Genomic DNA, 14,969 nt, shown 5'->3' with positions numbered 1-14,969 from the left:
TGAAGATGAGTTTTAAAGGAAGAGGATAAATGGCCATGCTGAAATGGTTCACCACTGTTCAATGGATTGCACTCAACATCAAACCCCTGTTGCACTTTTTAAGTCCAGCTTATTTAAACGGAGGGAACATGAGAGGACAGGCAGGGTCATTTAAATGCTGGAATCCCCTTCATGGGGATGCGTCCCAAATGGCACCCCATAGGGCTCTGGTAAAAGAAAGTAGCGCACTATGTAGGGAGTAGGGTTCCATTTGGGATGCAGGCTCAAAACAGATCCCCGCTGGTTGTGCAGTGTCTTCCTGCCTGGAGTGTCTTCCTGCCTGTGTGATGGCCGGATGGAAGCCCTCTCTCTCCTCTCCCTGTCGACTTCTCACTCTTTGTTTTGTGGAGCTCTCTGGCAACCCGCTGCTCAATCAGTCGGCCTGCTTTCTTCTCTCTCAAAGCCACAGAAAACATTGGAATCAGATGCTTCTGATCTGTAGGCGCCATGTGCTGTGTGAGATTGAATAGGATGTGATGAGAGTTGTAAGAACATGAGCCTGAGAGAGCCATTCCTTCTGATTTTGAGATTTATTTCAGATGGATGTCATATACAGGGAAATAATGGGGGGTTTACATAAAAACAACTTGTTTTATTTACAAAAGCTTATGCAATACTAAAGATTGACTAGATACTAAATAATACATTACTAAACGATACAAATACAGACATTCATCTAGATATCAAGTTAACTTAACAGTTACTTATGTATAGCACAGGCTTCTGGTAATACTGGTATAGAGCAACTGCTTAAGGGGCGATCTGTGATTGGTACACATTCCTTTTTGGACCTTGAAACTTGATGATAGATTCTTCTTGAATAATTGGCTAACTTAGAAATGCCTCATGAGCTTAGTTCAACTGTGTTACCCAATCAGAATTCCAAAATATACGCTTGATGGACTGCTTTGTTGCAGATTGAATCTCAGATTGCCCCTAGAAAATCCAGTAGAAGTGTTTGTGCATTAGCCCTTTTTGGTTACCATGATAAGACTTCTGAGTTTTTAGACATGTTAGATGGTGAAGGTGCTGGTGTCCTCGTCCTCCGAAACAGAGTGTGAGTGTGTGTGCCCGGCGGAATTGTGTGTATTGAGCGAGATCTCCACAGCAGGCTCCTCGTTGCCATGGCGACCACCGCGCATTCTCCCCCCGAGGCGCTGTCCTAGGCTCTTGGCGACCCTGAGGACGTACCCTCTGAAGGAGGAGCCTATGAAGGTGTAGAGCATTGGGTTGATGCAGCAGTGTGTGAGCGCCAGGCTCTCCGTCACCTGGAGAGCCTGGTCCAGACCTTTACTGAGGTCACAGTCGGTCACCAGGCCGTAGATGACGTCCAGCGTCCGCCACAGCTTCACCAGGTTGTAGGGCAGCTGGGTGAACAGGAACACCCCCACCACGGCCAGCAGCACCCGCAGGGCCCGCCACCTCTTCTCCCTGCGCACCCCGGCTCCGACCCTAACCAGCGCCCGGCCCACCAAGCAGTAACACACCACCATTACCAGGAAAGGCAGCAGGAAGCTCAGCAGCACCTCCAGCAGCTCCAAGGCAGCCTTGGCCGGTCGGGCCATGCTGCTGGGGTAGATGGCTGTGCAAGCCAGCCGGTGGGATGTGTTCTTCACCGTGAAGAACACCATGTCAGGCAGGCCCAAGCAAATAGCTGTGGTCCACACAACGACACACACTAATATCCATTGTCTCCTGGCCCGTGGGCCACTCCCAGCCCGGCCTCCAGCATTGTGTGCCAGTGCCCGATATCGGTCCACACTAATACAGGCTAGCAGCAGCATACCGCAGCTGAAGTTGGTGGTGTAGAGGAAGGAGGTGAGCTTGCAGGTGGCCACGTCGATCTGCCAGCCGTGCACGGCATCAGCCGCCCAGAAGGGCAGCGTGAAGAGGAGGAGTAAATCAGCCACAGCAAGATTCAGGATGCACACGTCCGTCAGCGTCCGCAGTCGCCGTGGCGACGCGTACACCACCACGACTAGGGCGTTGCCCGCCACGCCCACCACCAGGGCCAAGCCATAGACCACGGGCAGGAAGAGACGGCCGAAGGAACGCACCGCGGCTTTGTCGCACACCGAGTGGTAGTCGTCGTAGTCGTCACTGTCGTTGGAGCTGGAGTTCCCAAAGTCGTAGTTGTAGTCCTCTTCATCCATCTCCATCCTCTCTGTTCTCTGAGAAGTAAGGGAATAAAGGGACATGGTATGTTACGAATGATGTCAAGTCAGTTTAGTCTCTGCTGCTGCATTGTGTTACCTTAAACGAGATCCGTTGACAAGATCACTTTTTTTTCTGTTCTAGACAGGACTTGTTGGATGAAATGATTTTTCTCTTTCACATAATTTGGACAGAATGTATTAAATAATATCAAATATGTATTTTATCAGAACGCGTCTATTAGGAGAGAACTAGAGAATGGCCATCCATCTGAAAGTTGCAATGCACTTACAGCCAATAACAGCATGACGATCCAAGTTGTCAACAACTATCTGTTCCTGTTATCCCCCCCTCCTCACTGCTTTTAGTCCCTCTTTCTGACCCGTAGGGGTTGTTTGGATGTTGTGTGTAGAATTTGCAGCCAATACTTGACAGGGGGAGGAGTGGGTGTGTGCGTATATGCATACCGTTACGTGCGTGTGAAATAGAGCTGAAGCGACACCGACCATACCGATGACTTATCGCAGGCATTTTGCTGATATCGCTCATTATGATAAGTAGCCTATTGTAGAGACATGTGAAGTTTGAAATTAAATATGGGTGATTTGTTAATGTGCAATTTAAAAATATATATATATATATATATATACACTACTGGTCAAAAGTTTTAGAACACCTACTCATTCAAGGGTTTTTCTTTGTTTTTACTATTTACTATTTTCAATTGAGATGGTTTGGGATGAGTCGGACTGCAGAGTGACGGAAAGCATATGTGGGAACTCCTTCAAGACTGTTGGAAAAGCATTCCAGGTGAAGCTGGTTGAGAGAATGCCAAGAGTGCAAAGCTGTCATCAAGTCAAAGGGTAGCTATTTGAAGAATCTCAAATCTAAAATATATTTTGATTAACACTTTTTTTTGGTAACTACATGATTCCATAATGTGTTAGTTCATAGTTTTGATGTCTTCACTATTATTCTACAATGTAGAAAATAGTAAAAATAAAGAAAAACCCTTGACCAGTAGTGTATATTTTTTTATTTAACCTATATGGCGTGGCAGGTAGCCTAGTGGTTAGAGCATTGGGCCAGTAACTTAAATGTTGCTGGATCGAATCCGCGAGCTTACAAGGTAAAATTCTGTTGTTCTACCCCTGAACAAGGAAGTTAAATCACTGTTCCCTGGTAGGCCGTCATTGTAAATAAGAATTGTTTCTTAACTGACTTGCCTAGTTAATTTTTTTAACTAGGCAAGTCAGTTAAGAACAAATTCTTATTTACAATGACGGCCTGCCCTGCCCAAACCCTAACAACTTGTGCGCCGCCCTATGGGACTCCCAATCACAGCCAGTTGTGATACAGCCTGGAATCAAACCAGGGTTTGTAGTGACGGCTTTAGCACTGAGATGCAGTGCCTTAAACCTCTGCGCCACTCGGTATAATATGAAAGACTGTGGGGCACATTCATGTTACAAACTTCTATTCATCGTTATCACATCAATTCAGGAAATTTATCGCGATATGGATTTTTCGTCCGTATCAGCCAGCTCTACTGTGAACAATTAGCTCCCTCTCCTTAGGAATATCTCACTTGATTTCTCGCACAAAACCTTTCAGTTGGAACTGCTTGCACACCGGTACGCCCAACACAACAATATTCCTTTCCCTCTGGAAAAGGTGACTATCCCTGAAAAATCAGATTCATCTTTCTTTAAACACTCTGGGCAGTTTCCCAGACACAGATTGAGCCTAGCCCTGGATTGAGGTTCTCCATCGTCCATTCTTTTTTAGTTCAGGACTAGGCTTAATCTGTGTCTGGGACACTGTGTCTGCACAATGTTCTGTACATTCATATCTGTTTAGTCTTGAGACGTTAGCTCGTCTCTGAAAATCTATTCTGTCTTTGAACCAGTGTGTGTAAGCGCAGTACTTATCAGTCTGATGGTGTGGATGGGCCAGATGTTTGGTATTGCTCTAGTAGAAGCCAGAGAGAGATTTCTCAAGGTGTTTGCATTCCCTTACTGCAGATGTAGATAGCGTGACAGTAGAGCTCTGAAGATTAGATCCATACACCAGTGCCTGTCCTATTGTGTGTGTGTGTGGGCGCATGTGTGTGTGTGGTGTGTTATCACAGATCAATGTGTGAGGATGTGCCCAGACAGACAACCCCTTAAGGACCATGCTGTTCCCAAATAATATGAACTAGAGAATGGCCATCCATCTGAAAGCTGTAATGCCCTTACAGCCAATAACAGCATGACGATCCAAGTTGTCAACAACTATCTGTTCCTGTTATCCCCCCCTCCTCACTGCTTTTAGTCCCTCTTTCTGACCCGTAGGGGTTGTTCGGATGTTGTGTGTAGAATTTGTAGCCAATACTTGACAGGGGGAGGAGGTGGTGTGTGCGTATATGCATAACGTTACGTGCGTGTGAAATAGAGCTGAAGCGATAACCGAACATTAATGACACCGACCATGCGGATCACTTAGCGCAGTCATTTTGACCGATATCGTTCATTATGATAAGTAGTCTATACTAGAGAAATGTGAAGTATGAAATTAAATAAGTTCGCTAATATGGGTGATTTGTTAATGGGACAATTGATGGCTACAATCATCAAAATACTAGTAGTAGTTTAAAGGATAATAAATAAAAAACTGTGGGGCACATTAATGTTATAAACTTCTATCGTTACCGCATCAATTCAGGCAGTTTATCGCCATATGGATTTTCGTCCATATCAGCCAGCTCTACTGTGAACAATAAAGTCCTTGTTAGGAATATCTCACTTGATTTCTCTCACAAAACCTGTCAGTTGGAACCGCTTGCACACCAGTACGCCCAACAGAACAATTTTCCTTTCCCTCTGGAGAAAGTGACTATCCCTGAAAACTCTTTCCCAGACACAGATTGAGCCTAGCCCTGGACAAATAAAAACATTCAATTGAGGATTCTCCATCGTCCATTCTTTTTTAGTTCAGGACTAGGCTTAATCTGTGTCTGGGACACTGCCCCACAGTGTTCTGTGCAGTCATATCTCAACTAGTGGTTTAAAGTACTTAAGTAAAACATACTTTAAAGTACTACTTAAGTAGTACTTTGGGGTATCTGTTCATTACTTTACTATTTCAATTTTTGACTACTTTTACTTCACCACATTCCTAAAGAAAAGTATGAACTATTTACTCCATACGTTTTCCCTGACACCCAATAGTACTAGTTACAATTTGAATGCTTAGCAGGGCAGGAAAAGGGTCCAATTCACACACGTATCAAGAGAACATCCCTGGTCATCTTTACTGCCTCTGATCTGGTGGACTAAATATAAATGCTTCCTTTCTAAATTATGTCTGAGTGTTGGAGTGTGCCCCTGGCTGTCAAAAAAAGGAATAAAAAAGGAAATTGTGCCGTCTGGTTTGCTGAATATAAGGAGTTTGATGAGTTTGAAGCATTTATCTTTATGTATGACAAATGACTACTTTTCCACCTCTGTACTTAAGTACTTAAGTCAAATCTAAGTAAAGTACTTAAGTCAAATCTGATACTTTTAGACTTTTACTCTAGTATTTTACTGGGTTACTTTCACTTTTACTTGAGTCATTTTATATTAAGGTATCTTTACTTTTACTCAAGTATGACAATTGAGTACTTTTTCCGCCTCTGATCTCAACTCGGCACAGCCAGAAGAGGATTGGCCACCCCTCATAGCCTGGTTCCTCTCTAGGTTTCTTCCTAGGTTTTGGCCTTTCTAGGGAGTTTTTCCTAGCCACCGTGCTTCTACATCTGCATTGCTTGTAGTTTGAGATTTTAGGCTGGGTTTCTGTACAGCACTTTGACATTGCCTGATGTAAAAGGGCTTTATAAATACATTTGATTGATTGATAGTCTTGAGATGTTAGAATAGATTTTCCGAGACGCTTATCAAGGTATTTTCATTCCCTTACTGCAGATGTAAATATGTAGATAGTGTGACGGTAGAGCTCTGAAGATTAGATCCATACACCTGTGTGTGGGTGCACGTGTGCATTTGTATATTATCACAGTGTGTAAGGAAGGACATGCCCAGAGAGACAACTCCATCATGACCCTGCTGTTCCCTATTCAGACTGACTCATTGTGCTGTCGCTGCCAGGAAATACCAGAAACTCTGTTTGGGTTCAATGTGAGGTAAGTGTATGACCTCAAATTATCGTCACTTGTGTGGATCCGTGAATGATTCTCTGTTAACTGGGCAAAAAGCCCAATGTTTTTTTCTAAGAGAAGGTGTGTATCACATGTGTTTGCTATTGATGGGCGCTTAGTCCTACAGATAATTACTATAGCTGAGGCTTCTCTGTCTTTGCCGCCTCAGTTCAATAACGTACGATAGGTTTTTAGGATAGCTTCCAGGTCTATGACGTTATCCAACGACGGGCTGCTAGTGAGAGACGGAGACGAGAAGCTGTCGGTGTTCCTACAAAACATCTTGTCTCATGTCCAAATATCTCCAATATTCAGCTGAAGGATCCCCAGCTGTTCTACTGAGTGAGATCTCTGTCAGTGATTTAAGGCCAAAAACACATATTCATATTCCGTCTCCCGTTAACTACGAGATATTGAAGCCCTGAGAAATAAATGATGAGAAACCCATCAAAAACGAAATTGTTTAGCGTAGATGTTCTGCCAGACTGAATATGCCAACTTTTCAGAGAAGATAGTAGACAGAGAAGCTGAGAAAATTGTACTGACATGATGTGCAATGTGCATTATGTCTTGTCACTTCATATAGTATATGCAGTATGTTAATCATTATTACTTCAGCATAATTATTATCAGGTTGAGGCTAAATCGTAAACACAGAGGACTTTGAACTTCAAAAGTCCTTACAATCACTGTTCAGACAATTGAACTACAGAACACATGAGTCATTGTCTTTCTAGAAATGTCACTCCCCTCACTAGAATCCTAAACTGTAAAAGCTAGGCAATTGAGGGAACAAGGAAACAGAAGTAGGATTATGTTTGTCATCACATAGGCTATAAATACTTTAAACAACTTTCAAGTAATTCAATTTGAAATGTTTTGTTTCAACTTTCAATTTTGACAATGAAACTGTCAACAGAGGAGCCAATTGAGTCTTACCCTTGGTGTCTTCGTGTGGATGTGGGAGATGTAGAAATGTTGACAGAGGAGACATCCAGTGGAATGGCAATTTCTAAACAAGTATGGTGCTACTCTTAGTTTGTCTCAGCCCATTTTTTAACTATATTGCTCCACCTCTATTCCCTACAATGACCCAACAGAGTCTGGAAACACCTCTGTGTGTGTGTGTGTGTGTGTGTGTGTGTGTGTATGTGTGTGTAAGCTAAAGGCTCACCCTTCAGTGTTAGATAAGAAATCAGTACGAAAGGGCTGTGTTCTCCTGGTGTGCGTGTGTATACACCATCATTGAGAAGAGTGATATTTTGACCTCAGTACTGACATGTGTCAAATCTCCAGATGTTATGACATCTGTGTAGCAGGGACACAACACCACGCGAAGGTATTTTTAGAGGTGCAATTGCCGATAAATTATATGACAATTATCACTTTACATTTGAAGGTCTTTCGTATATATATGAATGTTTTCTTTATGTGATAGAAAATGGCTCTTTATTGCCCATTATTGACAGGAGAGCTAATTGCCTGTGGGCCGTTCTCCCCTCTCTTCACAGGATGTCTATAAAATCTGAGATGAAAAGAGAGAAAAAATCGTATTAACTGGAACCTCTGGGATTTGTTTTAGTTCGGCTGTTAAAGACCAACACGCTCTGTTTATCGAGGTGTTGTGACGAGCTAATTGCTTTCTGCCCGTGGCAAAGATTATTTGAGAAAATGAGAATAGGCTTTGAAACACTCCTCCTGCTCCCTGGTGACGTTCTGTTGATGTTTTGTTTTAAGTCTGGGTGCTGTGTGAGCATGTCAGGACTTGTTTAGGACTTGCCACCAGGGCTCACCCTCTGCTCTACTCTAACCTTGATCATATTAATCACTTATATAAGTGTCACATGCATGCACACACACGCACGCACACACACACACACACATCATGAAACCCCAGGTTTCCCCTGGGATAACAGGCTTTCCAAGAAAAACCTCCGGATCGGGCAGTGACCAGGTGTGTGTTCGTTTATGTACATAGTTACACTTTTATGCTCACATTAAATTGTAAAATCGTGTAAAGTATCTGTCTAGCACAGGGGAATTTTTATGGTGTGTGTGTGTGTGTACTTTTCCCATTCCATGCATATTCTCAAGTTGAAGTTTCTCAAGCTGATGGAGTCTGTTGGGAATAGCACACTTTTTTGTTCAGTACACACCTGACTATTCATTTTGCCACATTTTGCCTGGATGCATTTGAAATCAATTTCGCTATAACGTCAGCAGCAGAACGGAATGTACATGCTCAATATGATTAGGGGGGGAAAGTATTTTGTAATGATCTGGAGTCCATATGTCGGCGACTCCACATCATTCACCGGGTATAGGGGAAGGTCACCAGAGCAAGACCGTAAACAGGAAACCAGGCTTTGGGTCACCTCTCATCCCCTCACCTCCCTCGCCCTAGGGGCTCTCTTGGACCTCTGCGTTCCAGAGTCGAGCCCCATCCCACTCCACTCCTGAGACATTTCCATATTGTTTTGGCTCCCAAGTTTTTCCTAACCATGTGACGTGATCAGGAACAACTCCAGGTCCTAGTTATAGGCTACATATGGGTCTGGAGTCTTCCTGGTCAGAGCCACACAGTAATGCTACATTGACCATTACACATTACACAGCATTATACTTATAATACCGTCTATTTTGTTTGTACTCGTTTTATCAGCTCCGAGCTGAGGTTTCCCCTATGCACAGATCTAGGATCAGCGTCCCCTCCATCAATCCTAACCTTAACCATTAGTGGGGGAAATGCAAAACTTTCACACTGCACCGTACTCAGTTATTTCATCATTCACAGTATGAGGAAGGATAGATATCGCCCTCTAGTGGCTGTTTTTCACCTCATCTGTGTTTCTATTGACTTCGCTGTAATAATATGACAGCAAAGCCATATTTACTCTGCCATAATAGGCATTCAACATTCAACATAGCTACACTATCAATAACACACTCACACCAGCTAAACCATGGAGAGTTTGTGTAGTTTGTAAGAGAAACAAGACAAAGGATCAAAGGGGAAACTGAAAAGTTTCAAATATAGCATGTACTGGACTGATGTGGTTTCAGCTGGGATTACTTATAGGATGTGTCCCAAATGGCACCCTTTCCCGTATATATTGCACTACTTGGTTACCCTGGTTGAAAGCAGTGCACTAAATAGAGAATAGGATGCCATTTGGGACACATCTGTACACTGTCTGTCAGTAGCTCCATCCACCCTTTGCAGAAGGGCCACTAAGTGTGTGTGTGCGTTGAGCGTGCGTGTCCAGTCCACCATACTCAAATAATCAAGGTTGTATATTCTGGGAGTGTGAAAAGGTTTGCTTCCTGGGTTAATAATATGTCCAGAGTTCAGACAGCCCAAGCTGAGAATAAACCATCTCTGTTGGTTTAGGGCCACTCCTATACACTCTTAGAAAAAAATAAATAAAGTGCTATCTAGAACCTTAAAAGGGCTCTTCGGCTGTCCCCATAGGAGAACCATTTGAAGAACCATTTTTGGTTCCAGGTAGAACCCTTTTCACAGAGGGTTTGACATGGAAGCCAATCAGGTTCTACTACCTTTATCCAAAAAGGGTTCTACCTGGAACCAATAAGGGTTCTCCTATGTGGACAGCCGAATAACCCTTTTGGAACCCTTTTTCTAAGAGTTAGAGGTGGAGGAGTTTATTGTTTTAATGTTTCTGACTGTTCCTCCAGGTGCTAGTCACCCAAACTGCAAGGTGACCATCGTGATGTGCAAGAGCAGGTCAAACAACGATGAAACCAGGTAGGTTGCACAGCCTTTGTCACAAACGATGTCCGGAGTCCATTGGAGTTTGGAGTACATATCTCTTAGTATCGTGGGGCGTATTTATGTCATCAGAAATAGTTTGAGCATTCAGTAACAATAACCTACTGGTGAAAGTCATTTTTTTGGATAGCTTATGTTCCACACTGTTTCTGTCTGTCTGGACTCTTCTCAGACAGCCTCCTACTGAGAGGATTGAAATAATACTTTGTTTGTTGTTTGGTTCTTTGTTATTCTGGGTCCAAACCCCTGGATCCTGTGTAGTTAGGAGCAAGTCACTCGTCTGATTGGGGTATTAATTTGATACGTTTAAGTCCTGCTGAGAAGGCTCTATACAGAAGTGTGTGTGCGTGAGTACGTGAGTGCGTGAGTACGTGCGTTCTCTTTCTCCAACTAAGACCTCCAGGTGATTTATCTCCACTGTGCACACACTGGCTGAATCAACGAAATGACGTTAAACCAACGTGGAATATACTTCGAACTGACGTCTGTGCCCAGTGGGTCTGCCTCTCTAAAACACTACCCACTCTGTGGTGTTCAAACTGCCGTTTATGACCTTCCAAATTCAATACGCACTCCTCTCCCCCTGCCAACCAGCCTCCGCTGGCCTACAGCTCTCCATTTATGTCCAGTCCGAGATTTAGCCTTGAATGAAAAATTATGTGTTCCTGGCACCTGTGGTACAATAACGTTTTTTTGGGGGGGAGGGGGGGGGGGGGGCTTGGCAGAGGAAAAGGTTCTGTGGCTCAGCGACCTTGGTGTGGTTGTGAGGTCTATATTGTTTTAGCAGAGCAGTTGACATAAGGTTCTCTTTCAGTCATTGAAGATGATGTAGAATGCTGCCTGTCTTTGTATTTCAGTGATCCACAGTTAACTGCAAGGCTAAGATGTGGCCAGGATTTGCACATGAAAGAGAGAGAGAGAGCAAGACGGCAAGTTAGAAGGATATAAATTCTAACCTCCCCACAGTTCACATTATCCCAATTTCTCCTCAGTACCAAGCTTGCGTCCTAAATGGCACCCTATTCCCTCTATAGTGCACTACTTTTGATCAGAGTCCTATAGGTCCTGGCCAAAAGTAGTGCACTAGCCTATATAGGTAATAGTGTGCCATTTGAGAATTAGACCATGCTGCTTGTTCTTCTCCAGGTGGTCTGTTTCTTCTTCTCCTCTCTGGAAAGTAGAGGAAGGTTCCTAGCTCTCCCTTTCTCCCTCCGCCCAGTTACTGGAAAAGATGAATCGTCTCTGCCTAGGTGTGTTGCCTAAACAGTGCACAGAAAAAATCCAGCACCACCGCCTAGTAACCTTTGGGGATAGACTTTTCTTCCAATACATAAAAAAAAAAAAAAATGTTTGTCTTAGATGTTCTTGATGAATAGTCTGTCATTTCCACTACCATGTTTACTACGTTAAGCCAGCTGGCGTGAGATGGGGGAAGTTTATAGCAACGTTATCATCAGTTAGCTGGATGAATCAACCCCACCCTTGTTTTCAGACATTACCAGATGGTAAGTCTCTCCGATTTTGGTTGCTACAACAGCACAACTGAAAGACTCTTCCACACCTAGCTCCTGTTGGTAACCGCAGGACTGAAGAGAAAGTGAAATGGAAAACGAGAGAGAAAATGAGAGGGAGATAAAGAGAGTGAAAGGGAAGGAAGGAAGGATTTTTCCATCAGGCTCAATTAGTCCTGGGACAGAGTAACAGGCTGTGATCAAACCCAGCTTTGCAAGGTGGTTTGGTCGACTCACTTCACCCTCTATCCATCTGTAGCGCCCACCTGGGTGATGCCACAGTGGCCATTTTGTACCCGGTAGCTCATCACACACCAGCTCTTCAACTTAAAATTGAGTTGACTTCTTCCTGGAAGTCTCTGGCTCATTAAGATTCAGAGCTTGCCATCTCCCTCTACCACTACAGCTGCCCTCTCTCATGTCCTGCTCTGCTCTCTCCTCCTCTGACAGCATATGTCTGCCTCCCAGCCATCGACGACCTTGGCATCAGAGAAACGGAATGAAAGAAAGAGCTAACTTTAGCCACCGCTTACTAAAAGTCAATGGAAGCAGAGGGCGGTGCTTGTCGGTGTGACTGCTTAACCTCACAGGACAACAAAAGCACTGTGCATCATCGTGGAGGGGAGTGAGATTCATAATGGTTGTGGGCTATCGCAGCTGGACAAAGTCTGAGGGATAGTAGCACCACACATAAGTCTCATCTCCATGTCTCTCAGATGTGTTGTTCAGCTGAAGTGCTGCTCCCTCATTTCTCTATGCCGGCAGCTTATTTTAATATACAAGATTGATCTCTCCTGTCCATGAATATTCCCTTCTTAATAAATCTGTGGCTGTGTCCCAAATGGCACCCTATTCCCTGTATAGCGCACCAGTATTTCCCATATTGAGGCATCAGAACAGGCATCAGGTCATATTCGGCAGTATTTCTGGTCTTTAATGTACTCCTTTGGCAGAGTTTGGGCCAATAGCAGTGACTCAGCGTGAATCCTTCATTTTAGTGACAGCCAATGGGATTCACTCCTTTAAATGCCATCCTAAATGGCATCCTATTCCCCTACATAGTAAACTATTTTTGACCAGGGCATAGGACTACTGTAGCATTAGGGCTCTGGTCTAAAGTAGTGCACTACATAGGGAATATGGTGCCATTTAGGATGCAGACACTGTCAGATCTGTCAGCATTGGAGCTGAGATAAACTAAATAGTGCTCAATACTCTACCGTGTCAAGTTTATCTTCAAATGTTTAGGATAGCAGCCCGCAATTTAGCTAGCACTAAGCTTGCGAAGGGACAGTGATTGGGAATTGAATAGTGCTCAATACCCTGGCATGGGCAGCTTCTCTATCTATTTACCAAATGTATATGGTCACAAATTTGTGTTTAGCAGCACTTAGATGATAAAAAAAAATAAGTATTGAGTGTACGAAATTTGGATTTATGCCATGCTATAAGATTATCATAGGGGTTAAGGCTCTCAGCTCTGCCATTGCCAAGTAATATATGTTAAATGTTGTTGCATTTGGAACCACAGGATGTTTGAGTTGCTCGGCCAGTGCGGACATGCACAGCAACTGTATAACTAGAGAAACCATAATAAGTCATATATTTATATATTTGATCAAATGTCATTTAAATTGAGGAAAACACGTTGCTTGATAAACAGCTTCATTACTGACACCTAGAGGTCCAATTGAGTTACTGTCCAAAAACGTTTTATGAGCATTTTATGAGCTGTACATTGTGAGCGAGTGAGTCTGTATGTCTGCTAATCTGTCTGTCTATTTTGTTGTCTGTCTGAATGTCTCTCTGAATGAATGTCTGATCTATTTGCTGTGCTGTGTATCTGTGTCCCAGGAGGTGGTGGCCCACTGGAAAGCAGAGTGTGGCCTGGCCATAGACTAGACTCTCCTGCTGACCCTGCATTCTGCTCACACCCTGGATACGCTGGGCAGCAGGACCGCCAGGAAACAGCTAACACACACCTAATTAGCAGAACAAACCATGTAATTGTCTCCCAAATTGTCTCCCAAACTGTTATGTGACAGTTTTAAATATACTGGTATATATAAACTGGTGCCCCGTGTATATAGACAAGACTCATTATGTATTATTACTTTTATTATTACATTTTGTACTTTTCTATTATTTCTCTATTATCTTTCTCTCTGTATTGTTGGGAAGGTCCCGTAACTAAGTATTTCACTGTTAGTTCACACCTGTTGTTTATGAAGCATGTGACGAATCAATTTGTTATTTCATTGATTTGATACTAAATGTAATATTGCCTGTTTGAAACAGACCCCCTCGGTATGTAAATGTGTGTCTGAAACCGTCAGAAGATGTCAATGAATTGTGAATATGAATTACAGCCTTCTGCTTCCTGCTTGGAAAGGTCAGTCTGACATGGCTCCCTCGTGTCACTTGTTTAGTTGGCACCGGCATAAACAGATGCTTTCATATCTGTCACACACACACGCAGGCACGTACCAACGCATGCACTCTCATACACACACACACTAGGTTGTATTCCCAGCTAGCCAATCCCTATCTGAACTCGAAACCAAACCACAGAGCAAGTCAAAGGAGTCATCCACAGTATCTTTATAATGGGACTCTATAATGTGATTGACATGTTATCAGCCTCTGATGGCATGAGAGCTGCACTGAGGTACCCTGACAGGAAAGGTGATGATAAGGTGAATGGAGGATAGAGGAGATGGATGGATGATGGACCCGAGGGTAGATGAGTACATGGTTGCATCCCAAAATGGCACCCTATTCCGTACATGGTGTACTACTTTTGACCAGAGCCCTATGGGTCCAGATCAAAAGTAGTGCACTATGTAGGGAATAGGATGCCATTTGGGGTGCGCTCCGTGAGGTGAGTGAGGGAGCAATGGATGGGAATGGGCGGCCAACGTCTGATCTAATACGGGAGAGAAGGGAGACAACAGAGAGGGGGTATGTGTCAGAAGAATTATGACAGCGTGACCGGTGTCTGAGGTCAGACGGACTGAGGAGACACTGCAGGAATACAGAACAGATCAGCTTTCCCCTCGGTAGTCGCTCACATCTCCTATCATATCACATCTCACTGCCATGATACTGTAGGGTTGGACAAATAGTAGCTCTGGTCCAGGGGTTACGTGCAGTTTGCTGACACTGAGAAGGCTCAGCTTCAGTAATCTGCATGTAACGCCATGGATCAGAGCTAGACAAATAATGTAGTAGTTATTCTACTAATGCGATCAAGGCAATGGAATGCTAGGAAACACATGGGCCTTTCCCGGTGATA

At 43.7% G+C, this 14,969-nt stretch overlaps 1 protein-coding gene and 1 long non-coding RNA gene across 3 annotated transcripts; one reads left to right on the top strand and one right to left on the bottom strand.

Moving 5' to 3' along the window:
• Positions 1–557: 557 nt before the first annotated feature.
• On the bottom strand, positions 558–7,511 carry ackr4b (atypical chemokine receptor 4b). Its single transcript, XM_021563004.2, has 2 exons — positions 7,313–7,511; positions 558–2,210 (listed from the first exon to the last, which is right to left on the bottom strand). The coding sequence occupies exon 2, from the start codon at positions 2,196–2,198 to the stop codon at positions 1,053–1,055; it is 1,146 nt and encodes a 381-aa protein (XP_021418679.1). The 5' UTR covers positions 2,199–2,210; positions 7,313–7,511; the 3' UTR covers positions 558–1,052.
• Positions 6,248–14,507, top strand: LOC110489966. 2 transcript variants are annotated; one of them, XR_005036079.1, is made up of 3 exons: positions 6,248–6,358; positions 10,070–10,139; positions 13,529–14,507. It is a non-coding gene; the product is annotated as an uncharacterized LOC110489966 (long non-coding RNA). The 2 variants fall into 2 exon arrangements; XR_002468641.2 differs by lacking the exon at positions 6,248–6,358 and adding an exon at positions 8,165–8,327.
• Positions 14,508–14,969: the final 462 nt, after the last annotated feature.

The sequence above is a fragment of the Oncorhynchus mykiss genome, chromosome 15 (genome assembly GCF_013265735.2).
Source record: "Oncorhynchus mykiss isolate Arlee chromosome 15, USDA_OmykA_1.1, whole genome shotgun sequence".
In the NCBI taxonomy this organism is placed as follows: domain Eukaryota; kingdom Metazoa; phylum Chordata; class Actinopteri; order Salmoniformes; family Salmonidae; genus Oncorhynchus; species Oncorhynchus mykiss.
Note: the sequence above shows the minus strand (reverse complement) of the source record. Positions and strands in the feature narration are given on the sequence as shown.